The sequence below is a fragment of the Camellia sinensis genome, chromosome 4 (genome assembly GCF_055761805.1).
Source record: "Camellia sinensis isolate YWXY chromosome 4, ASM5576180v1, whole genome shotgun sequence".
Classification (NCBI taxonomy): domain Eukaryota; kingdom Viridiplantae; phylum Streptophyta; class Magnoliopsida; order Ericales; family Theaceae; genus Camellia; species Camellia sinensis.
Window position 1 is genome coordinate 10,583,788 of NC_138964.1, and position 25,495 is coordinate 10,609,282.

At 32.9% G+C, this 25,495-nt stretch overlaps 1 protein-coding gene across 3 annotated transcripts; it reads left to right on the plus strand.

The window, feature by feature from the left end:
- Positions 1 to 9,986: 9,986 nt before the first annotated feature.
- On the plus strand, positions 9,987 to 20,899 carry ORG4 (OBP3-responsive protein 4 (ORG4)). Of its 3 annotated transcripts, none has more exons than XM_028257026.2 (6): positions 9,987 to 10,353; positions 10,530 to 10,683; positions 18,426 to 18,578; positions 18,801 to 18,976; positions 19,199 to 19,314; positions 20,579 to 20,899. In XM_028257026.2, exons 2-5 carry the CDS (start codon positions 10,552 to 10,554, stop codon positions 19,293 to 19,295), a joined length of 558 nt encoding a protein of 185 aa, XP_028112827.1. In that variant the 5' UTR covers positions 9,987 to 10,353; positions 10,530 to 10,551; the 3' UTR covers positions 19,296 to 19,314; positions 20,579 to 20,899. The 3 variants fall into 3 exon arrangements, with proteins under 3 accessions (XP_028112827.1, XP_028112829.1, XP_028112828.1); XM_028257028.2 differs by having other exon boundaries at positions 10,030 to 10,353; positions 10,504 to 10,683; XM_028257027.2 differs by having other exon boundaries at positions 10,242 to 10,353; positions 10,466 to 10,683.
- Positions 20,900 to 25,495: the final 4,596 nt, after the last annotated feature.

The window sequence follows — 25,495 nt, forward strand, 5'->3', positions numbered from 1 at the left end:
ACTAATTATTTTTTAGGACCATTAAATGAAATTGATCGGATAGCTCTCCCTTCTATAAGATCCAGCCTATGTCTCTGTGATTCTTGCCATACATTCCTGTTCGTCGGATTAAGGACTGATCTTACGTTTCTCTTAATTTCAAAGATATTTCTTCTAGCCTTAGTTGTCCCCACGCGCCTGAGTTTGGGTCTCATTTGTACTGAGATCTCTTTGGACCCAGGGTATTTTTTGGGCTTTCATTTTCTTTTGGGCTTGAAATATACAGATTGGGCCTAGGCCAATATTTTTTCCTTCCACACATAGTAACTAAGCTTCTAAATTTTTGCCAAAAATAGAGAAATACAAAAAATTTAAATTTATTATAAAATAGTTACTCATAACTAGAATTTCTATTTTTTTGTAAAATTTTTATTGTAATCAAATTCATACAAGAAAGTATATTTTATTTTCCTTTTTTTTTTTTTTCATTTCACTTTCTACTATTTTCATTTTATGTCTTTTATTTCTTTCTAATCCAATGGATCTTTATCATCTTTTAATAGACCATGTATAAAAATAAATATTTTAATGAAATGAAAATTCTATTATATTTTATTTTAATGATTTAAGTTCAGAGTTGGCGGGCCATTTTCCTCCCAGACTAAAGAACCTTCCTAGGAAAATGATGGGCCTCAATTTCATGGTCCAGCCCCATTGGATCTATTTGTATCACTGTCATTTTATGAAAAAGACTAGGTCCAGTTTAGGAACAGAGCAAGCACTCTACTTGGAGATTTTAATTACAAGTGATTCTACTTATATTACCACCTTATCTCTTTACACCTTTCATCTCATTACACTACTAAAAAATAATGTGATTCTCATTACATTAATTATACTACCAAAACTAACCCTAAACTAAAAATGTGAGTTTGAGATCGAACACAATCGATGACTGAGACACAGTCAATGTGGAGTTTGAGATCGGAGACAAAACTCTCTGTTTTGCCTCGTTACTCAATTTGTTCACCTCTCTCGAATCAAACTTGGCTGAATTGCTGTTGTTCCCAACAATTTCTTTCTTCGAAGGGCCTTGCGATTGGGCCATCAAGCCATACAACACCTCTACAATCTCAATCTCAAGCTCTTCTAGGTTTGAAGATGTCATGACCCAACCCTTGCTCCAAGGGATTAGAGAAGTGATTGGCCAGTAATACGAGATTATCAAAGGCCTGCTTAACAGTAACACAATAATAGGGGTTGACGGAAGCCTATAAATAATAAAATATAATATCCAATGAGCTGTGAAGACTTAAATGAACAAAACAAGCCTTTAGATGTATACAGATACACATGAGTCCAACACATTAAACTTATATACACATAAGTCCACGTCAAGTTTAAGTACAAAAACATAAACAAACTTAGGGATTTAATCCCAATAACAAGCTAGTCTTAGCAAAAGTCTTAAAAACATTCATAACACTTGTTCACAAAATACAAAAGGGTGAATTCTAAACCACCCATGAAGCTTAGAAGCTTGATCCGGTTAGAACCTCGTAGTGAGGCACAGAAGTTGGCTTGACAAAAAGCAAAATTCGAGTCGACGTCACTAAGTTTGACCTTTTACTTGATCACCTACATATGTATATAAAATAGTGATTTAGAGCCCAGTAAATAACAACTCTGTAAAGGGGTTATAAATGATGCTCTTACAATCAGTTTCTCATTTTAGAATCATATTGCAATCATAATGGTTCATTTATTACTTGTTCGTTACGTCGTTCCTATATTGCCTAGCCGCACGTGCGGAACCGTCACCACACGTGTAATCCGCATGTGTAATTAAAACAGTAGCAACACTAAAACAGAGGAGGTGTTCCATATGTGCAGGGCTCTACGCCGCACGTGCGGTTCTGGGTAGAAATTGTCTGAAAATTGCATTCAACTTTGAAGCTCACCCTTTCAAACACAAACTTCATTTTTATGTATTTCAAGCCCCACTCTTGAAACTAACTTGGATTCTAAGTTTCTAACATCAAACACAAATTATAACTTCAAAACAAAACTCAAATTTCCATTTGAAAGATCAAAACCTTCAATTACTTTGTAAAATCATATAACATGCATTTCAACTCCAAAACTCTTAAAAACCAACCTAGAATTTGAATATCTATCCTCATAGCAACACATGGCCTTGAAACAAAACTCAATTGTCATTCAAAAACCAAACTCTTTAATTTGATGTTAAAATCATGAACATGCCTTTTTGAGAATACAACTTGAACTTTCATGAAAAATTTTCTTCAAAACTTAGGAACCATGCAAGGAAATCAAATTTATGACCATGGATTCCATGAATTAATACCATGCAAAACTTGAACTTCATGCATGTAAGACATTTCTCAAACTTTTCTTCTACAATACTTAAATTCTTAGAATTGGACATCAAAGCATGCTAATTCATGAATGCATGTTAGATACAACTTCTAATTCAACATAGATTACATGATTCATGCTAAAAAATGAGATTTTATTGTAATTTCATGCATGCATGTATGATTCATCACCAACTCCTTCATCATAGTTCATTTCTTACACTCAATCACAAGTTCTTCTTGAATTCACAAACTATATGACTTCAAGTCACAAATTAAGGTTCAATTACATACCTAGAGTCCTAAATGGCACCAATTCTAGCAAAATCTTGAGTTATCTTCTTCAATTCTTCAAGCTTCAAGCAAGAATCTTCATGTTGAGCTCTCTTTCTCTCTCTAGAGTTCTCTCTCATATTTTGAGCTCAAGAATATGATCTTAAACACATTCACATCATATATATAGGCTCAATTAGTTTGATTAATTAATCAAGCTTAAGTTAAGTAATTAGAGCTCAGGTTAATTGAATTGAATTTAATTAATTTGATCTGAATCAATTTTTAATTAAATTTCACAATAGACTCTAAAAATTATACTAATCACGATAAAGTAATTAATTTCGGAAAAATGCTTGGTAGCACTAATTAGTGCTCCCACTAATTAGGTGGCAGTGGGTCCCGCCATTAATGATGTGATGTTTTGGTCTTAGAGTTGTGTTTTTTTATTTATTTTTTATTTTTTTAATGTATTAGTGCTATTAGTGGTGATGTTTTTAGTGGGATGAATCATTGTTGTTAATTTCGGTTTCTGTCGCCTTTATGGCCTTCAATTTCAAATTTTAGTAGAATTTAGAACAGATTTTCCTACGATGAACAGATATGGAGTCAAAACTCTTACAAAACACATAATTAGCATTCAAAATCACATTAAGTACATAATTACATGTATAATTAATGAATTAATAGCTTAATACAGAACAGGATTGTCATAGAAGACGACAATTTTGACGATGATTTTGATGGCCTTGGCTTGGGCCCTGTGCTACAAGAAAAAAGTTAAAGAGTCAGTCAACAGTCAATTGAACAATCTATAAAGATAACAAAAAGGGGTTGAAGAAAATGAACTGACCATCTTCTTCTGAGTCGAAGCTTGGGAAGAAAACTCGGTCTCACTGTCGAATTTGCAGCTTAGGGGTGGCAATAGATAACCTACCCTGTGGGTATCCATGGAGATCCAACCCAAATACATGGGTTTTTCATTTTTTTCTTATCCATTGGGTAGGGTAAGCGATATTCTTTAAATATCCATAGGGATGGGTTGGGGATGTGTACCCACTAATTTCCCCATATGTTTTTTTTTTTTTTTTTTTTTTTTTTTTTTTTTTTTTAAGATCCACAACCAAAGCTAAATATACATCTAATTTTTTTTTTATTTTTTTATTTTTAAGGTTCACAACCATTTTTTTTTAATTTTTAAAATTCACAACCAAAGCTAAATATACATTCAATCTTTTTTCTTTTGTTTTTCTTTTAATTTTTCTTTTTTTAAGGTTTAAGGTTCACAACCAATTTTTTTTTTTTTTTTTTTTGAAGATTCACAACCAAAGCTAAATATACATTCAATCTTATTTTATTTTATTTGGCTCAACAATAAAATCAAATACATATTAATTAATATTGTCACATTATTCTTGTCAAATTTTATGCATATCTAGAATTTTTTAAATTTATTTAAAAAAATTAAGGACACTGTCTAGTGCAGGTTTCAGTTTGCTTTTCTATGTTATTTTATTTTGTTATGTATTGTAATTTTCAGAATGGTTTGCTTGTTCTGAAATTTCAATTAACGAGTATGAATCTATTTGTTTTATGTTATCACACAATTTATACAACATATATATATATATATATATATATATATGAATGTATTTGAAAATAAGGAAATTGTAGAGAATCAAAACAAGCATGAGTCGTGATTGGTTAGAAAGGATGGGTACAAAGATTTATTTGCTTGAAAAACAAAAAGGGGATACAAAGTCTTACTAAATAATTTTTTTTTAAAATAAAAGAATTTTTCTTAGTTATGAACATATTTAACTGAAATCAGCTTGTTTCCCAATGTTATGCTTCATTTATTTAGATAGAAAATATTTTTTAATGAAAAATATTTTTATAAAAAAAATTAAAAATATATATTTTTATATTTGGTGGTGGTGGTGATGGAACAAAGGTGAAAGTAGAGATTGTGACATAGTGGTGGGGTGATGGCGGCAGTGATGATGGTAGTGGCTATGGTGATGGTAGTGTGACAGTGAAGGTGAGAATAGTGGTGATGGTGTTGTGAAATTAGTAAAAATTTAATTGAAAAAATATTTTTTGTTTTTTAAAAATAACAAATAACAAACAACAAACTTCGTGGGGGACTAAAGGAAGAAGATGAAGGATGGATTGGGTGTGATAAGGCATAGATATCTTAAAATGAGTGGTTCAGATTTGTTAAAGGTATAATTATATTTTGGATAAATTAAAATGAATAGTTCAAATTTGCTAAGAGAAAGATGGTTCAATGTCTAAAATATCCGTGGCTAAGAGATCAACAAACAATTCCTTATTTATGCCCTGATGCAATTTAATATGGGTCTTATAACACTTTCTTAAAACAGGTTCTTTCACATTTTATTTCTTCAAACAGGCTCTTATAACATTGTAATTAGGTTCTTATAACATGTAGGGGAGAGAGTGAGAGTGAGAGAGAGAGAGATGGTTGTAATTTTTTTTAATCTTCCACGTTCTTCCACATTTTTTTTTTCAATTACTAAAACTTATTTGATTGTCTCAAAATTATATATTTGATTATTATAAAACAAACTTTTTAATTAATTAATTAATGTGTATTTGATTTTGTTGTTGAACCAAATAAAATAAAATAAGATTGAATGTATATTTAGCTTTTGTTGTGAACCTTAAAAAAAAAAAATAAATAAAATAAATAAGTTGTTAACATTAAATATATTAAAAAAGAAAGAAAAAAGATTGAAGGTATATTTAGCTAAAACCTTTATATAAAAAAAAAGAAAAAAAAAAGAGAAGGTTGTTAACATTAAATATATTAAAAAGAAAGAAAAAAGATTGAAGTTATATTTAACTTTTGTTGTGAACCTTAAAAAAAAAAAAATTGTTAACATTAAATATATTAAAAAAGAAAGAAAAAAGATTGAAGGTATATTTAGTTTTTGTTGTGAACCTTAAAAAAAAAAAAATGGTTATTAACATTAAATATAAAAAATAAAAATGGGGATTAAAGTGGGTGGGGGAAAATCTATACCCATTAAGAAATGGGGAGGGTGATACCCATGGGGAATGGGGAATGGGAAAAATTTATTATAGGGGAATGGGGATGGAGAATTAATATCCATCCCATTGCCCCCCATTGCCATCCCTGGTGATGAATTTGATATGCTCCAACTACATTACTAGAAACCTAATATTCATGAGACTCTTCGTGTACATATGGGCAAAATTGAAAAAAAAAAAAAAAAAACTCATATAAATGATATAAAGATGTAAAGTAGTAGTGTAAGTAGAATCACTCTTTAATTCGACATTTTAAATCTCTCAACATATTTGTTAGTGTGAATATAAAGATAATTCATCCCTTGTATTAATTTGATCAATGAAATTTGGCTTTTTTTATGTTAATTTAATTTCTAAAATTTCTGTCTTGTCCCTAGAAACTAATCACGTGTTGCACATGGGAGAAAAAGATGGCGACGCTTTTATTTGACAATAATTGTAAAATTTAGTGTCAAATACACTACAGTTAAAAAAATAATGAACAAATTAATATAAGAGACATATTTCAAGGACCAACAATGTAATTTATCTAAAAAGATATTAATAAAATCTAAATAGAAGCACCCTACAAAAACAACTGTACCCTTTACGTTAAATTTTAGTTTGATCTCTTATATTTAATTACTATAGTCAACACTTTATACTTTGATTAAAGTATAATGCGGCTCTTTAGTTAGTTTGATATTAAATCACATAAAAAAAAAAAAAAAATTGTTACACGACTCTCACAAGAGAAATTTTTGAAAGTGCAAAGAATTTTTTTTCTATTTTTTTCTTAATTTATATTTTTTTTTCTTTATTGTATTTTCTAAATGGGTAAATTACACTGACACCTCTTGAGATTTAGTCTAATTACATCTCATTCCCTGATGTTTTGAAAATTTTATTCTCACCCCCGTGGTTAATAGTCTCATTTCACAAATCTCTTTACTTATATGAAAGGTAACAACTCCTAATAGAAAAATAAAGGAAATTATATTTAAAAAAAAGAGTAAAATAAAGGGAAAAAAAAGAAAAGAAAATAAAGAGGAAGTAAAGTAAAGTAAGAAAAGAGAGAATGTATGAGTTCAATGTATTTATTTTGTCTAAATAATTACAATGACAGGAGATTAATATAATTTTTCAAACATCAAAAAATAATACATATTAAAATAAAATCTCAAAGGGTGTAAGTATAATTTACCCTTTCTAAATTGACTATCACTAATCACATCTCCTATTCTAATCTCACCCTTTTCCCTTTAGACACTACCAATTCACGATTGATTGGGAGAAAAAATGGATGGAAACTGCAAGAAAAATATGGGACAATGGTAAAAAATAGGTGATTAGTGGTAGTGAATTTAGAAAATATAATAAAATACGAAAATAGAGTAAAAAAATAGAGAAAACAAATAGAAAGAATTTTTTTGGTCCTAACAAAGATGATAATTTTTTCAAATAATTTAATTCTAAATTAATGAAATAATCACACTTTGACTTGATTGAAAGTATAATGATTGACTTTTACAATTAAAAAATAAAAACAAAGACAAAATGTTATGAATAAAGATTGATAGCCTCAATTGAGTTTTGTCCGAATGGTTTGAATTTGTCTATGTCGGTCGTCCAGACCGGCTGGACGAGGTCTGGACGACCATCTGGATGATTGGTACAACACTTGTCTATTGCGATTATCACCTTATCTACCGCAACTATCAGTCTTTTTGTCGGATAACTGATTGAACAACCAATTACAAGCCAAAATTCGAGCTATTCGAACAAGATGAAATTCGAGCTAACAAACTGAGATTCATACAAGCCATTGCAAAGTGGCCTAAGCCCTTCCAAAAATCGTAAATTCAGGGTAGTTCAATTGATTTTTTTTGATTGTTCTGATGGGTTTGGATTCTTCATGGGAATAATTCTGTGTTTTTTGAATTCTATTGAGCTAAATGGGTTTGTTTAGTTCAATTGATTTTTTGATTGATGGTATGAAATAGAAATAGCTATTTAAGGTGTTTATGTTTGCAATCTCTACATTTTATTTTCATTAACTTAGATTCAGAACCACTGGGTTGAAAATGAAGATGTATTGGAGTGTAAAAACTAAATTGTTATTTAGCAAAAAAAAATTTTAGTTGACATTTTTAAGTTAAAATTTTTTTAGTTTGAGATTAAAAAGTTCGTTTGTGTTGACTTTTTTAGTTTTTTTTTTTAATTTTTGTAAAAGAAAAAATAAAATGATTATAATTTGAATGTGATAGTTTATCTTATCAACTTATTTAACTTATTTTTATCTTTTGTACTTTTTTTTAGCCAAAACTAAATAGCCAAACGAAACCTAAGAAGCTAGTTTATTACTTTGGGAAGGAAGTTTTTTAGTTTTTTTTTACTAAAAGACAAATTAGTTACAAAATAAAAAAAAAAAAAAAACAAATCTAAATAAAATATCATATCAAACCACATAATCATTTCACTTTTTCTCTCACAAACATCATATCCAACCACAAAAAAACTCAATTATCTTCTAAAATACAAAAAAAAATTTCTCCAATAATATCTTACAATTAAAAAAACAGCAATGATTGAGGGTCACAATTTTTGTGGCTCAAATGGCTCGAAATTGTTAAAACGACGTCGTTTTGAGTACAAAACAACTTTAAAATTGTCAAAACGACATCGTTTTGACAATTTTGAACCATTTGAGCAACAAAAATTATGTCCCTCAAACATCTTCCTTAAAAAAATCTATAAAAAAAACACACTTCTCAAACACCCACGTTATCAGATTGCTCTGGCTCCTTTTGGGTATTGATTTCAATTAGGGAGAGAAAAGAATAGTGTTTATGGATTCATGGGCAAGGGGTTACCCGAGAATTACGCTGGAGAGAGAGTCACCGTCAGGGAGAAACGTCGGAGAGGGTGAGAGGATCGGTCGGTGATGAGGGTTGCCATTTGAAAGAGAGACTTACTTTTGTGGCTCTGATTTAGGTGCGTGAAACATACTATGTTTGAGAAAACAAGAGAAAACTCCCTCAAATCTATCCAGCTCATACGGGAGGTTCGGACGAGCAAAATTTCCATAGACCTAGCAGAATTGATAAAAAAAAATAAAACAACAAATAACAATCCTTTCAGCGTAAAAGCGTTTATAATCTTCGAAAAGTCTATAATTTTGTTAAATCTAAAGAAAAGTCAATCTAATTCACCATTTACTTTAAAATAAAAATAAATTGGTAAATAACCAAGTTATGTTAATTGTGTTAATCCGACGCCTCCTACATCGGCGGTGAATTCAGAAATCTCAATAGAATTTTTTTTTAATTATTATAATAAAATAAATTCTGAATTTTTAATTTTATTAATTTAAATTTAAATTTTTTGATTTATTTTCAACTTAAATTATCATCCTATTTTTTGTTAAGAAAAATATATATATAAAAATATTTTAGACATTTTGTGTGCACTTATATTGAGTTTAATGGTTAAAATATTATTTTTTTCGTCAGTTTACTTAACGAAAATAAACGAATAATTTAGATTGAAAATAAATCAAAAATTAAGATTTAAATTGATAAAATTAAAAACTCAAAATTTATTTTGCTAAATGATCAAACTTTAATTTTTTTTAATTATAATTTCTCCAAATTTTTATAATTTGCTAAACAAGTATAATTTACACTAAGGCTTTGTTTGTTTTGAAATAAAATATTTTATAAAAAATATTTTTTTTGTTAATTGATTTTACACAAAGAAATATTTTTATTTTTATTTTTTGACATTTGGTTGACACTTAAAACAAAAAATATTTTATTACCTAAAAGTGAAATTTTGATTCAATGAAAGTGTCATTTATAACTTTTTAATGAGTTAAAATACTTATTTAAAAAATACTAAATGTATTAAAAATGTAATGAGCGAAAAATTAACTTATGAATTTTTTAAAAATAATTCATTTTTAAGAAAATGATATAAAAATATTTTTCTTAAAATATATTTTACTTACTTTTTATTTAACTAACCAACAAAAAAATAAATAAAATATTTTTAATAAAAACATTTTACGTCAAATCAAAGGGTGCCTAAAATCTAAATAGAAGCTCTATCCACTAAAAAATTACGACAATGCTACGTAACTCAAATTTTGTGGCTCAAAAGTGGCTCAAATGGCCAAAATGTTTTGGCCATTTGAGCCACTTTTGAGCCACAAAATTTGAGTTACGAGACATTTTCTAAAAAATTATTAGTTAATCCAAAAATACCACATTATCATACTTTTCTCACGAATTACAATTCATCGTAACATTTTATATTTTATAATCACCAACACAAATTCGTCAATTCTATTCTATTCACCCATCACAATTTCTAATTATCAATACAAATTCGTAATCTTCATACTTTCCATCAATCACAATAGCGCTAGACAATATCTGGCGGTGGCCAAGTCTCCTTCCCACGCTAGTGCGGTGTTCACGCGAGCCATTGCCAAGCGGCCCAAGCCCTTCCAAAAAAATCCCAAATAGTGCGTACTGTCTCTTCTTCTCCCTCCTCTCATGCAGTCCATAACCAGACCAACACCATAGAAACAAAGCCCTCTCATCACACGGGTCGTTTCTAATCTTTGCACCTCAGCTTTACATACACAGTCTTAGTGTAAAAGGTATGAACTTTGAACTTACCATGTCTCTGGTTCTTATAATTGATTTTGGTTTCAAACTCAACATATTCTTTAGTTGTTAGAACATTAAACTTTGATTTGTTTTTGGTACCAAATTTGGGTAATTGGGTATGATTTTGAATGACCCAAAAGAAGTAAAACACTTGGGAACTTTGTAGTGTGAGTTCAGTTTGCTTGAAAATGGAGTCGGGTTCGAATGGCGAAGAACCCACATCGTGGGATGAACTGTACAAGATTGATTTAATTCCATCGGAGTTGTTTCTCAAGTTTCGGAAAGAAATTGAGGGGTTTCGGGTTGGTCTCAATTTGGAGGTATATTTCTATTTTGTTCATTCTTGATTTGTTTATACTAAATTCAAACTTTTGACGGCCTTTTGAGTCCTTATTTTGTTGATGCTTTGTTTGCTTATTGGCTGCTTGTGGACAATGAAGATGAATTCTTGTTTCTAACAACAATGGGAAACCAATCTAATATGTACAAATTTTAGGTTGTGTTTGGAATTTGTTTTGAAATGAAGGGATTTGACACTTTATTTTCAGGGAGATTAGCTGACATTTAGATTTAATAACCTACCTTCCTTTTTAGTTTACCAATTCACCTATACAAACTCTCCTATACTTCTATAGAATTTAGTAGTTGTTTGGAATGTGCTATATTGATGCACTTTTTGACTTTTTGGTTAAAAAAGTAGAGAAAAAAAAATGTATGTTTGAGATAACTTTTCGACTTTTAGTAGTTGAATTCAAAGGGCAAAATAATAATTTTGTCCTAATAGCTTCCCCCACAAGCTACCCTTGAATAGTATAGACTTTTTAGCTTTTTTAATCATTCCAAACAAGGCCTTAATCTTAATTCCCTTGATTTGAAATTTATATCCATCCAAGCGAAGGATTTTTGTCAATCCTAGAGCGTCGATTTCTAACGGCTGGTTTCTCAATTTTGATGAATGGGGCTCATGTCCTTTTGTCATGTCTTGTCTTGTCTTTGTAAGTATTTATGAATGAATTGTATATTCAACTTGTAAATAATACAAATATTACAACCAATATTTATAGGAATCCTAACCCTAATCTAGAATAGGAAATACAAACTTAATTCCATATTTATATAGCATTCCATAATTACATAGCAACCTAATTCCATATTTACATAATAGTCGTAAGTTACACAATATTCTCACACCCCCGCTCAAATTCAAGGTGTTTGAGCAGAAAACACTGAGAGTTTGTTATGAAGAAACTGAAACCGAGCGGTAGTGTGAGTCTGGTGAAGAAGTCCGCAAGTTGCAAAGTCAAGGAGACGAAAGGAAGCAAGAGAGAGCTAGACTGCAGATGCTGTCAGACAAAGTGACAATCAATCTCAATATGTTTCGTCTGTTCATAGAAGACAATATTGTGAGCAATCTGAATAGCACTGCGGTTGTCATAATAAAGAGAGGTTAAAGAAGACTGAGGGACACCCAAATCAGAGAGAAGGCAATGAAGCCAAACAAGCTCAGCAGTAGCGTGAGCCATAGCACGGTACTCAGCTTCGGCAGTAAAGCGAGCAACAACAATTTGTTTCTTGCTTTTCTAGGAGATCAAAGAATCGCCAAGAAACACACAGAAATCAGAGGTGGACCTGCGATCATTAACATCATCAGCCCAATCAGCATCAGCATAGGCCACTAAGTCTAAAGAGGAAGTAGAGGACAATAGTAAACCTCTATGAAGCACGGACACAGACACGGATACGGATACGGACACGGACACGGACACGGTACACGGCAATTTTCAAAAAATGGGGACACGGACACGGCGGGGGACACGGCGAATTTTATTTTATTTATTTTATATATTTTTATGTGTTATGTAGATTCATATTACATTCATCCTAAATTAAAATTAACAAACACTAACATAGTAACATTAATTGAATAAACATAACTATTACATTTAAACAAATTAATAGATCATCCATTCACAAAAAATTCACAAAAAAGTCATAATAAACGATAACAAGAACTAAGACGAGAAGGGGAAAACATTCAACATCCAACAATATTTTTCACAAAAGCACTAAATAAGAGAGGCAAAAGATTAAAAAAATAAAAAAAAATTAAATTAAAAAAAAAATAAAAATAAAAATAGCCCTGCCGTGTCCCCGCCGTGTCCCATGCCGTGTCCCCATATGGACACGCGTGTCCCCGCCGTGTCCCTGCCGTGTCCCCTGCAAAAAAATCATTAAATTAAAGGGACACGCCATCTGGCGTGTCCCATACGTGTCCCCGGCGTGTCCCCGTGTCCCCGGCGTGTCCCCGTGTCGGACACCGCCACGGCACTAATTTTGGAGTGTCCATGCTTCATAGGTAAACCTTGAAAGATGATACCCCGAAGATAGCGGAGAATGCGAACCAAAGTAGCCCAATGGGTAGAGCGAGGAGCGGAAACGAACTGACTAACCATATGAACAGCATAAGCAAGATCATGGCGAGTGTCAGTCAAATAAACTAAATAACCCACAAGCTCGCGATAAAGCGTGGGATCATGCAGAGGGACACCATTAGTAGAGTTGAGCTTCACATTAAGCTCAATAGGTGTATCAAAAATCTTAGTATCAGTAAGACCGGCACGGTGAATAACCACATTAGCATATTTGGCTTGAGACAGAAAGTAGTCCTTTGGAGAAGAGGCAACCTCAATACCCAAGAAAATACCACAATAGACCCAGATCCTTCATTTCGAAGGTGCGAAAGAGATGTTGCTTGACCTCAGAGATAATAGAAGAGTTAGAACCAATGATGATCATATCATCAACATAGAGTAGGACAGCAACAAAACTATCCGAGGTATGTCTCAGAAACAAAGCAGACTCGGAAGTAAAAGGATGAAACCCAAGCTCGGTAATAGCAGTCTAAAAGTGATCATACCAAGCACGAGGAGACTGCTTTAGACCATACAAAGCACGCCGAAGGCGACAAACCTGTCCAGAGGAATGGTGAAGGCCAGGGGGAGGACGCATGTAAACCTCCTCAGTGAGATGGCCATTAAGAAAAGCATTCTTAACATCCATCTGATAAAAAGGACAAGAATGAACAGCAGCGACAGAGATCAAAGTACGGGCAGTAGTAATCTTAGCAACAGGAGCGAATGCCTCCTCATAATCAATACCATACTCGTGTGAGAAACCTTTGACAATCAAACGAGTTTTGTAGTGCTCAAGGAAACCATCAGAATGAGTCTTGACTTTATAGACCCATTTGCAACCAACCAGATTCTTACAAGCAGGCAAAGGAACCAACTCCCAAGTACTAATTTTCTGTAAAGCAGACAACTCATCCTTCATAGTTTGAACCCAATGAGGATCCTGGCCTCCTTGTAAGACTGAGGTTCTGAAAAAGAGTGAATAACAGACAAAAAAGTACGATAGAAAGCAAAAAAATATATATTAGACCAACCCAACCTGTTTGGAGGATGATGCTCACGAGGAGGATAGCGGTGTGTAGCAGGATCAGAGTCGTCAGAAACAGAAGGAGCAACAACATGAGTAAAGACAACTGGTAGTGAGAGAGCCTTGCGACGAGAATAGACCAACAACAGAGGGGAAAAAGCAGCTGAAGGAGAAGAATGAGCCATAGGTGACGTAGACGGAGAAGGAGGAATGGCCTCAGGAAGAACAGTAGCGATATACTCATCTGATGGGACCTCAGAAGGAAAAGGGTCAATGTGAACCAAATCCTTTTTGGAAACGAGAGCAGTGAGAGGGGGAAGCTGAAAGTAAGACAGACGTTTGAGAAAGGTAACATGACGGGAGACATAGAGGCGACGAGAGACAGGGTTGTAACAGCGGTAGCCTTTCTGAATAAGATTGTAGCCCAAAAAGACACACAAGACAGACTGGGCACTGAGTTTGATCTGATTTTTACAGGGAAGGAGGACAAAACAAGCAGACCCAAAGACACGCAGGAGAGAATAATTGGAAGGTTGGGAATACAGAGCCTTATAAGGGGAGTGACCAGAGAGTAAGGGAGTCGGCATGCGATTGAGGAGGAAAGCAGCGGTAAGAACTGCCTCACCCCAGAATGGTGCCGGAACATCGGCATAGAGAAGGAGAGATCGAGCTGTCTCAAGGAGATGACGGTGTTTACGTTCAGCGTGATCATTTTGGGCAGGGGTATCAGTACTGGAGATTTGGTGAATGGTGTCCAAGTTGGCCAAATACTCACAGAATTCAGTTTTAAAGTATTCCCCACCCAAGTCAAACCAGAGTATTTTAATTGTGGCCCCAAACTGTGTAGTGATCATAGACTGAAAGGTACAATATATCTGGTAGAAGTCAAATTTATGAGCCATAAGATAAACCTAGGTATAGCGGGTACAATCATCAACAAATAACACATAGTACGCAGAACCCCCTTTAGTGAGAACAGGAGAAGGGCCCCAGATATCAGTATGGACAAGAGAAAAAAGGGAAGCAGAAATAGAAGTACTGTTATTAAAAGGTAAAGCTGCCATTTTAGTAAGTTTACATCCTCGACACTCATTAATTTGACTAGGAAAAACTTTACCTAATAATCTTGACTGAGCTAAAGACCGCAAGCAGTCAACAGACAAATGACCTAAACGAGAATGCCATAAATAAAACTGACACAACTGAGAATCTAACTGAAAAGATGAAAGTGCAACGGGGGAGGTAGACAGAGGAAGATGTAGGCTTTCCACTATATAAAGATCTCCAACTCTACGGCCGATCCTAATCTGCTTCTTGGACACCCAATCCTGCACACAACAGATAGAAGAAGAAAAGATAACATCAAAACCAAAAGTATCAAGCTGATTGATAGAAAGCAAGCTAACAAACAGTTGAGGAACATAAAGAATAGAGGGAATAGTAACAACAGACAGGGCAGAGGGTAAAACAGACTCAATAGATAAGACAGACATACCAGACCCATTAGCAGTATTAATAATAATAGGAACGGGAGGGGGGATACAATTTTGGAGTAAGGAAAGGTGAGGAGTCATATGATGAGAGGCACCAGAATAAAAAAGCTAGACAGAGGAAGAAATACCTGAAGATGACCCAAGCAAACCTGAATGAAGAGAGGTGAGAGCAGAGGCAGAGGAAGATGACTGAGAGGTGGATTAGAGATGCTGAAGTTGGGCAATCTGGACACTCAAGGAAGCCAAGTCAGGATCAGAAGCTGGAGCAGATGCAATATAAGCAGCAGGAGGGCGAAAAGTACTCGAAGTAGGACCTTAGAACTGTGGCTGAGATGGCTGAGCAGACTGACGGCTCTTCTTGGGACAGTTGTACTTCCAATGACCTTTTTGATGGCAGAAAGCACACTCATCTTATGCTAAGGGCCCCTTTTTGGGCTTGGCAGAAGACTAAGGCTGAGAAGCAGATGGAGTTGTCAATAGGGGTGGCTGTGCTGAGAAGACTGAAGGAGATAGAGTCTGACTGGCCGTCTTAAGACGGGTTTCCTCGGAGAGGAGCTCACGAACAATAGCATCTACAGAGGGGAGAGGAGACCGATGAAGGATGTCACCACGGATAGCCTCATGCTGAGGGGAGAGAGCCGTTAAGAACTGCACTAAACGACCTTGCTCCCGAAACTCAACATAAGCGTCTAGTGCCTTGAGACTAGATGGTTCCATGAGAGCCAACTGATCCCAGAGACCTGTCATTTCAATGAAGAAGTCTTGAATAGATTAATCCCACTGACGAGCACTCTGAATCGTTGTTTCCAACTTATATCGTTTGGCAAAGTTGGATTGTTGATACACACCTAATAAATAGTCTCACACCTTCTTAGCAGTACTGTATTTAGAAAACATCATTCCAATATGGTCATCTATAGAATTATGAAACCAGGTCAGAACTTGGGCATTGTCACAATCCCAAGTGTCACAAGAAGTCAGATATCCTTCTTGTTTTGGGTCCAATAGACGAGGAACAGAACCAGAAACATAGCTCTATTTTTTCTGACCAAGAAGGATATTTTTCATAACACCAGCCCAATAAGTATAATTGGCACCAGTGAGTTTATATTTGATGGCTTGAATTTTGGTGTCCGTCATTGTAATAAACTAAAGATTAATGGGTCAAAGTATACTAATAACTTAATAAGTGAGCCAAGTATACTAATAACTTAATAAATGGGCCAAACATGAATAAGGGTTTTAATAGTATTGATAACAAATCATAGAGACAGAGATAGAGAGAATCAGAGTCGTGATGATGAACCGAGATGAACTAAGAGAGAGCCAGAGAGAGAGAGAGAACCAGAGTCAGATAATCGCGAGAGGGAGTCGTGATGATGAACCGAGATGAAGCCGACGAGCACTGAGAGAGACACGATAAAGCAGGCGCGATGATTGATCACGATTTACAACCGATGGGTTGCGACTGAACAGAGAGGCTACGGCTGAACAGAGAGGTTACGGCTACTAGGGTTTCGACTCTGCAAGCTAGGGTTTCGAACCAAGTTCTGATACCATGTAAGTATTTCTAAATGAATTGTATATTCAACTTGTAAATAATACAAAGATTACAACCAATATTTATAGGAATCCTAACCCTAAGCTAGAGTAGGAAATACAAACTTAATTCCATATTTACATAGCATTCCATAATTACATAGCAACCTAATTCCATATTTACATAGCATTCCATAATTACATAGCAACCTAATTCCATATTTACATAATAGTCGTAAGTTACACAAAATATTCTCACAGTCTTGTCGGCCGAAAAAGAAAGAATTTTGTACATAACTAGATATGGATGAAAGGAAGGGTGCCTTTGTTAAGATTTCTCTTTCTATCTTGTTTGTGAAAAGGTTTCTATGATATATCAAAGATTTTCTTTCATGAAACCGGTGCTGATATCAATGCTTTTGTTGGCTTAGCTATATGAACATGACCATTCTTCCAATCTTCATAGAAAATACCATAAAGTTTGGCCATCTGGTCCTATGAATCATACAATTCTTTTTTTATTTTTTTTTATTTTAAATATTTGATCTTTGAGCTTTGAGGTCAGGAGCATTGATTGTATGTATCTGCTGCCATTTACTTAACGCTGACTGAACTGTGAATCTGTGTTTTTATATAATATAAAGTGGACTTGAGAATCAAGGTTCATTAGTCAGTTGAGCATTGACCTGCCATGTTAAGTAGAAACTTACAGTTTGTATGAGGTACCCATGTCATGGCACAAGGATATGGGTACAGAATTTGTGTTGAATGTATCATGTGCCAACTTTTTAAGAAGGTAGTTCACGTCTAAGAAGTATGGACACAAACGGGACACAACACGGACACATTGGCATGGAAATTTTAAAAAAATGTAGGTCACAACACGTGGAGGGAGGGGGTGCACACAAAATATATAATTTCATATATTATATAAGTATAATTGTTATAAGTCATATATGTGGATATTTAATTCAAAGGTAATAAGTTTTTTTTAAAGGAATAGAATAAGTATAAATTTATGTTAATTTTTCTTTTATGACTGGGTTCCAAGTTATTTTAGTTAAACTTGTAATGTATTTCATGTGTGTCCAAGCGATGGACACATATTTTCCTCAATATGGTAGGACATATTTGTATGTGTGTTCGCCAAGTGTTAGGAAGTGTCCGATGAGTGTCATGTCATGTTGGTGTGCAACATGGTGGTTGACATGCCACACCACCTTTGTTAAAGTGTCGGTGTTTATTATGCGCATGTGCAAGTCCAAAGAAGAGAGCAATATTTTCAGTATCTAATGATTCCTTTAGATGCTTGCTTAATCAACTTTGTGCTGGATTGAATATATATGTCATAGACAAACCACGTCCAGTGTAGGACAATGGACATATTATGTTCAGGGCACATCATTTTATACCTAGAATACAAAATGAGGAATAATGAAAAATCAATAATTCAAGTGTTTCTTGAATGCTCTAGTTTGGACCGATATGACATAGATACATACTAATACACAACGTGTGAACTCTAATTTATGTAGATGTGCATCAAAATTTTCAATGTAATATAATTTTTTGAGTTCATGCTTCTGGTTCAGTTGTATAATGCTCCAAGTAATGAGTACCAGACAAAGCTGGTATTGAAGCCTCTATCCTGTGATCGAAAATGGAAGTTCATATATGAGCCTTTACATCATGATGTGCGCCTTCTTTCCAAGAAGATCCCAATTACAAGGTTTCTAAATCTCCAGGTTTGATCACTCTCTCTCTCTCTCTCTCTCTCTCTCTCTCTCTCTCATCACGGACAGTCGGACACATCGCTTAGTGCATGGCATGTATTATTTGTCGAGCAGGTAATATAATTTAGGGTTAATTACATTTTACCCCCCTCAACTTTAAAACCATAGATTTAGACACCCAAACTCTGAAATTTTTAACTATTGTATCAAGTTTGAGATCATGTAATCATGCAGGTTGGCATAGGCCACAGTTTTCAGTTGCACGCAACTGGTTGGAAATGGAAGCTTACTACTTGTTTGGGTGGAGATGGTGTATCTAGGATCAGGAATAAGACGTCACTTGGCTTGTGTCCTGGTGTGGATTTCCGGTTTGGATGGAGAGCAGACTATGTTCTTCCAGAATTTACTGGGCAAGTTCCTTGATCTTCTTTTTCATTCAATAGAAAGCAAATTACTTGAGATAAAAATCTGCTGACCTGATGGTATTCCAATGTAAACATCACAAACGATTTAATTTGTTTGGAGTGATGGGCAACTCTTACTTGACGGTGATTGAATTACTAGAAGTGGTGTTTTGTTTGGTTTGTTGGTTTAGGGATAACTAAAAGTTCAAATTTTTTGGATTTTTATAGGGCCGTGGGCACAGGTGAACCGTTGTTCAACATGAATTCAGGACGCCTAGAAGCATCACTTGATCGAATTGAGGCCATTTTGACTCATACATCATAAGGACTTGTCAAAGGACCAGGTGTGCTTATCAATTAATTCCTTTGAATTTCTTTGTTTATTTGCTTCTTTCCTTTTTGTTAGTACGTATGCTGATTTTATGTTTTTTGTTGCATATATTTTAATGAGCGCACCTATTTCTATTATTGTGGCAACATTTATGGATGAGTTGACTTGTTTTACATGACAAGTATTTTTGGACAAAGAATATATATATGTATATATATATATTTTTCTTCACCCTTTGCATCGAACTTCTTCCCTAAGAAGCACGGACACTTTTAAGAAGGTGGCGTATCCGTTTTGTGTCCATGTCAGACATAGACATTCGTTGGACACTTCCTGTCATGTGTGCTCTTCAAAATGTATCTTATTTTTTAAAATGTTTTTTAGATCCAGACACTCTTTGGAAGTCCATTGTTTCAAGAAACGTGTCTATCGATTAGATATGCATGAAACTGATTATAAGTTTGAACTAAATAGATTAGGATACAATAATAAAAGAAAAAACGATGTAAATTTGTAGAGTAATGTAAAAATCAATGTAAAAAACGGCATGTCCGTGTCTTGTGTTCATATCTTTGCATCGTAGCTTTTTCCAAAGCATATGGCTTTCTGGACATAGATAATATCTTATATATAGAGAAGGATTATATATATCATAAAATGCAGGACCATGTATGGGAATATATAGGAATCCAAAGTTGCTGAATCGCTCATGTTATAGGATATTCTCATTTCTTTAGATAGGTGGAAAAAGTCGAATCTCTCATTTTAATTTGGCATTCACATTTTTCAACTGTACTTTTTAAACGTAAATTCATTTTTAGAAAAATATCAGATAATCGGAAAATAGGGGTGACCATTGGTTCAATGGTAAAACCTTGGCCTAATAATCTTAAGGTTATGGGTTCAAGTCACGGGGCAACTACTTTGTATACTATGCCAAAGGTTAGGTGTGTACCCGATCTTTCTCCTCCTAAACACACATTAATGTGTACTAATTGGACATTGTTTTTTATCAAATAATTGGAAAATGGGAAAATTGCAAATCAGTAGAAACTCTAAAATTAGTTGCACTGGGAAAAATTCTCACTTGCATCAAGAAACAGTTCACCATTTCCCATTTATTTGATGTTACCCTTTCTTTTTTACTCATTTTTCCTGCAGGAAGCAATGTGTTTTATCTTTAGGGTCTTTGATCATTTTAAAACTTTTGATTGTTCAAGTTTTATATTAATGCCACTATTCTTCTTACAATACCTTCTATTTGGCATGTTGAGCAGGAATGTTCAAAAAATTCAGTGTGTCTTGAAAGCACAAGTGGAAGTATTTTCATTACCAGGGGTTAGTTTTTCCATTCTCATGCAGTGATCCTTTAAGATTTTACCGTGTAACCATTGATAGGGATCCACATGAACATATGATTGTAATTAAATTATTTCAGTTTTTGCAAAGATTGTAATTAAATTATATCAGTTTTTGCACTAAGAGCAGTTTATGAAGTTACCATGTTCATTTATATTTAACCCCCAAACCCATGTTCCCAAATTGTTGAAGAGTGTAAACATACCTATGTTCCCAAAAGTCTGGAATTACTTTTCCAAGTGTTTTTCGGTATTTTGTTTGGATTTTGAATTTGTGAATGAAAAAAAAAAAAAAATGAAAATAGAAAGGCCAGGAAAATAAAATGAAAAGAAATAAGCTATTTTCCCCCCTTTTTTGATTGGATTGGGAAAATAAGAGGAAAATTATTGGAAATTAAAAAGGGTAAAAATTACACTACAATTGGGGTTTGGAGAAAATAAATTCAGCTACACAAGTTTGACATAATTACGTTAAGCACTTAAGATGTTAATTCATAAAGCACTTTATTAGTTTTCTTTTCATTTGTTAAGGGCATGGATAGAATAATGATTTTGCCTTTTATATATATATATATATATATTAAAATGCGTATTTTACCATGTTTGTTCTTATTTTTCACGTTATTAGTATTAGTTTCGATTGCTTTAACATTACTGAAAGAGAAATCGGTATATAATTATAACAAATTTATAGGCCTTATTTGTGATTATTATTATTTTTAAATCTCATGGATGATCGATGTAATTTACCCTCCACAAAAAAGAAAAAAATTGTAATTCCTTTCCTGAGTTACTATCACCCCAAAACTCAACTCAACCCAACCTCAACTAGGTAGTCTCAATGCAATGGGCAGATGGATGCGGATCTAGCAATTAATAAAGTCAAGTTTTGATTGGGTGACATATAAGTTTCAATCCGCGAGACCAGACCTGACCTGACTGCATGTCATTAGGAATTCTTCGTAAATATTGATATATTAGTGATTGGACACGCGCGTTGTACGTGACACGTGATTTTTATTAACTGTTAGTACTGTAATTATGCACGTCTCTTAAATTGGTATGTGATATGTATACAAAATATGGACACTTATATGGATAAATTGATCTGTATCTAAAATACAATTAAGCAAAAAATGAATACACACTTGACTGAAGAATCTAAATGATAAGATGAAATTTTTTATAAATATAAATATTAATTTATAGTTAGATTATTGAGATCACAATTTTATTTTAAATAATAAACAATTCCTTTAAATATATAGTATTACACAAATATTTTTCTATCAACTTCTCACTTCAATTTTTCATAATCTACACCTGTAATACAACAGAATGTATGAAATTAATTACACAATTACATAATTTTGTTTAATAGTTCGTCTCATAATACAAATTCATTGAACCCACTATTGTATATTATTTGCATACTATTGGTGTAAGAATGCATTAATATCAATATGTAATATATTTTTATACATCAAGAGTAGTTGAGTCGCATTTCATGTGCCATAAATATCTTGTATGATGAAAAATATAACATTAGTCATTAGTATATAATTGCTATACAATTGTTGTGAAAAAAAATAAATATAAAAAGTGCAATTATTATTGTGATGTAGGTGTTTTGCAAAGTCTTAATTTGTTATTGAAGGTGTTTGTTGTAGACAATTATTTGTATGGCATGTATGTATATATGTATTGAACATAAGTTGATAGGAGAACAATACATAATTCTGCAGTGTTTTCCTAGCAAATATAACTATACTACTAAAGCGATACATGTTAGAAAATTAAAATATCCAATGGTAATATAGCATTACAGATTGACAATGTATGAATACAGTAACATATATAAATTTGCATTTATATATATATATATATATTTTTTGTATATATTTATATATATATTGACATATATACAACATTACAAAAGTAATATGTGAAATATTTTATAACAATATAATACATGTAATAATGAGAAGTTAATTATTCATAATTAAATAGTTTGTCATAATGTAGATGTTTAGTATTACATTTTTTGGTGTATGCACTATTTTTTAATTAGATTATTAAATTTACATAAAAATTGAAAGGAATTTGTGAATAATTTGTATAAAATTAGAGATTAGTGAAGAGAGATTTAAGAAAAAGAGAAGTTTATAGTGTTTAATTTGATTTATTTTTTCAAACTTTTATTTTGAATGTTTTGATTTACATATTTTTTTTCTTTAACACTTTATTTTATTTTATTTTATTAACTCTTTTATTTTCTTTTTAGATTCACTTAATTTAACACTTTTTATATTTTTTATATTTTAAGTTTACTTTTAGATTTAGATTCTCTTAATCTAAATACACTTAAAAAATAATTTGTTGTGTATTCTTTTTGGAAAAAAAAATATTAAATAATAATAATAAAAAATACTACATGCTTGAATTTATAATTTTTTTTTACCAATATTTTACTTTTTAATTCTATTTAGATTATTAGATATTAAATTTTTATGTAAAAGTATAATCTATATAACAAGGAAGCTAAGAATTTGATTCCGGATGGGACTTTTGTCCCTTTGTCCAAATTTTGACCATTAGATTGATTTTAATCCAAGGGCTAAGAACATCTCACTCACCCTCTCTCTCTCACACACACACACGTACTCCCCTCCTCTCTTACTGTTTTCAAATTTTGAACACCCACACACTCTCTCTCTCTCTCTCTCTCTCTCTACCTCCATCAGAGCCCATTCCCCGTGCTTCCCTGTCGGAGCCCAACCCTCACCGTGCTCCTCCTCCCTCTCTCTCTGCTGGAATAAAATAGATCAATAGGGGAACAAGGGTTGAAAGGGAGTTGTCTCTGCCAGAACCGGACCGAAGTCTGTCCCCGGCCAGAGCGTCACCGTCCCCGGACTGAAGTCTGTATGTATTTGTGTGTATAATATATATGTAGATGCAAAGCAAAGCAAGCTAGGGGATTGAAACCCAGAGAATGAAAGAGGCTTCAAACAGAGGGATGGGAAGTTTCTGAAGGTGGTTGCCCCTCCCTGTAATCTGTATAATACAGAAAAAGAAGCCTATGATTTCATCTTCTTCAATCTCCAAAAATCAACAACCCTCTGGATGGAGAAGTTATTGGTTGGTCTGGATTTGGATTTGGATTTGGGTGTGTGTGTTTTTCTGATCTCTGATCAATGCATCTATATCTATCTATCGATCTATCTGTCTTTGTGTGCGTGCGTGTGTGAGCGTTGGGTTGGTTTAGAACTGATCCTTCTGCAGAGCATAAGCAACATACAACAACAACATTAATCAAAGCTTCTTCCCAAATGAACCCTTAATAGAGGTTGTGATGATAAATTTTCTCTTCTGGGTTTTCAAATCAGACGTTGAGATAATCGAATCCGTTTCATGGCGGGGCAACCCGGAAGGTCAGTGAGCAAGAGAGGGAAAGACAGAGGTTAGATCTGGTTTTCTCTCTCTATCTCTCACCAGGCAACTGTTGATTGCAGCCATGGCGGATTGAAACACAGTTCTCAGCCTGATATCAAAGCAGATCTGAGCCTCAATCCTTTTCTTTACACCCACATGCATCATGCATAGATCCCTATTTATATTCATTTTGATCATATTTATATTTATGTTTCTGGGTTTGTTCTGTTTTTGATTCATTTTCATTCGTTAGATATGTGAAGAATCTCTAATGTGTGACTATTTTAGGCTAAAAGTCTACATTGTGATTTTTGGGAATTTCAATTTTAATATTTTTATTTTTTGAAAAGAAAATTTTGGTATATTTTTAATCTAGACATTTTTGGGGATTAATCTAGACAGTTTTTTTGAGATTAATCTATACAGTTTTTTGTTGTGGTAAGGAAGATTTGTTTTGGATTACCTATTTTTCCATTCTTTTTTTTTAAAAAAATTTCTTTTTTACCATATTAATCTAGATAGCTCTGTTCTTTTCTTTTTTTTTTTTAATTTTATTTTTGTTCTGGGTTAGACAGCTTTTAAGCCCTTAATTTGTTGTCATTTTTTTTTTCATCTTATTTTTTGTTCATCTTTTTCATCTTATAGAATGACCCAATAAGTTTTCTTTATATAGGCACACAACTAGAACCCATTTCCTGAACATGTGTTCAGGAAATAAACTAATCATGTTTTTTTGTTTTTTATTTTTATTTTTTTGTGTGAGTTTACTAGACTCAAATCAATTATGATCATTACACGCGTTTGATAGAATGACCCAATAAGTCATATTAAAGTTTGATAGAATGACCTAATAAGTATTGCAAATGTTTATTGGTAGAATGACCCAATAAGTCATATTAAATTTATATACACCTCAAAAGCTTTTTAACGATATGCATCCAAAGTTTTAATCATAATAGTTCATAATATTAAAAAAATATCATAAATCCTCATACCTAAGGCCACTTAAATTTATAATTAAACATCACAAAATTTCATAACCAAAACCACCATGGGTTATAACCATAAACACTAAAAAAAGTCTAATAACCAAGTTCATCATAAACACCATGTGTATCAAAGAATTTTTCAACATTTATTTTAATTAACTCTTAAAAATTATTTGTGATATAGTAAGTTTTCAGCTTGGAAAACAAAGTCTTTTGACAGGGCATTCAACATTAAACCTATAGTTCTAAATGTAAGTTTAATATTTCTTTTGTTTCTTTTCTATTTTTGTTGGTAATCAAGTTATCGATAAATCAAGGTGAACTTGCTTGGCATCTCATGAAGAATTATTCATTGCTCATATAGTAAATGTTTTCTTTATTTTGATCTTATTTTGCTCTCATGTTTATTTTTCCT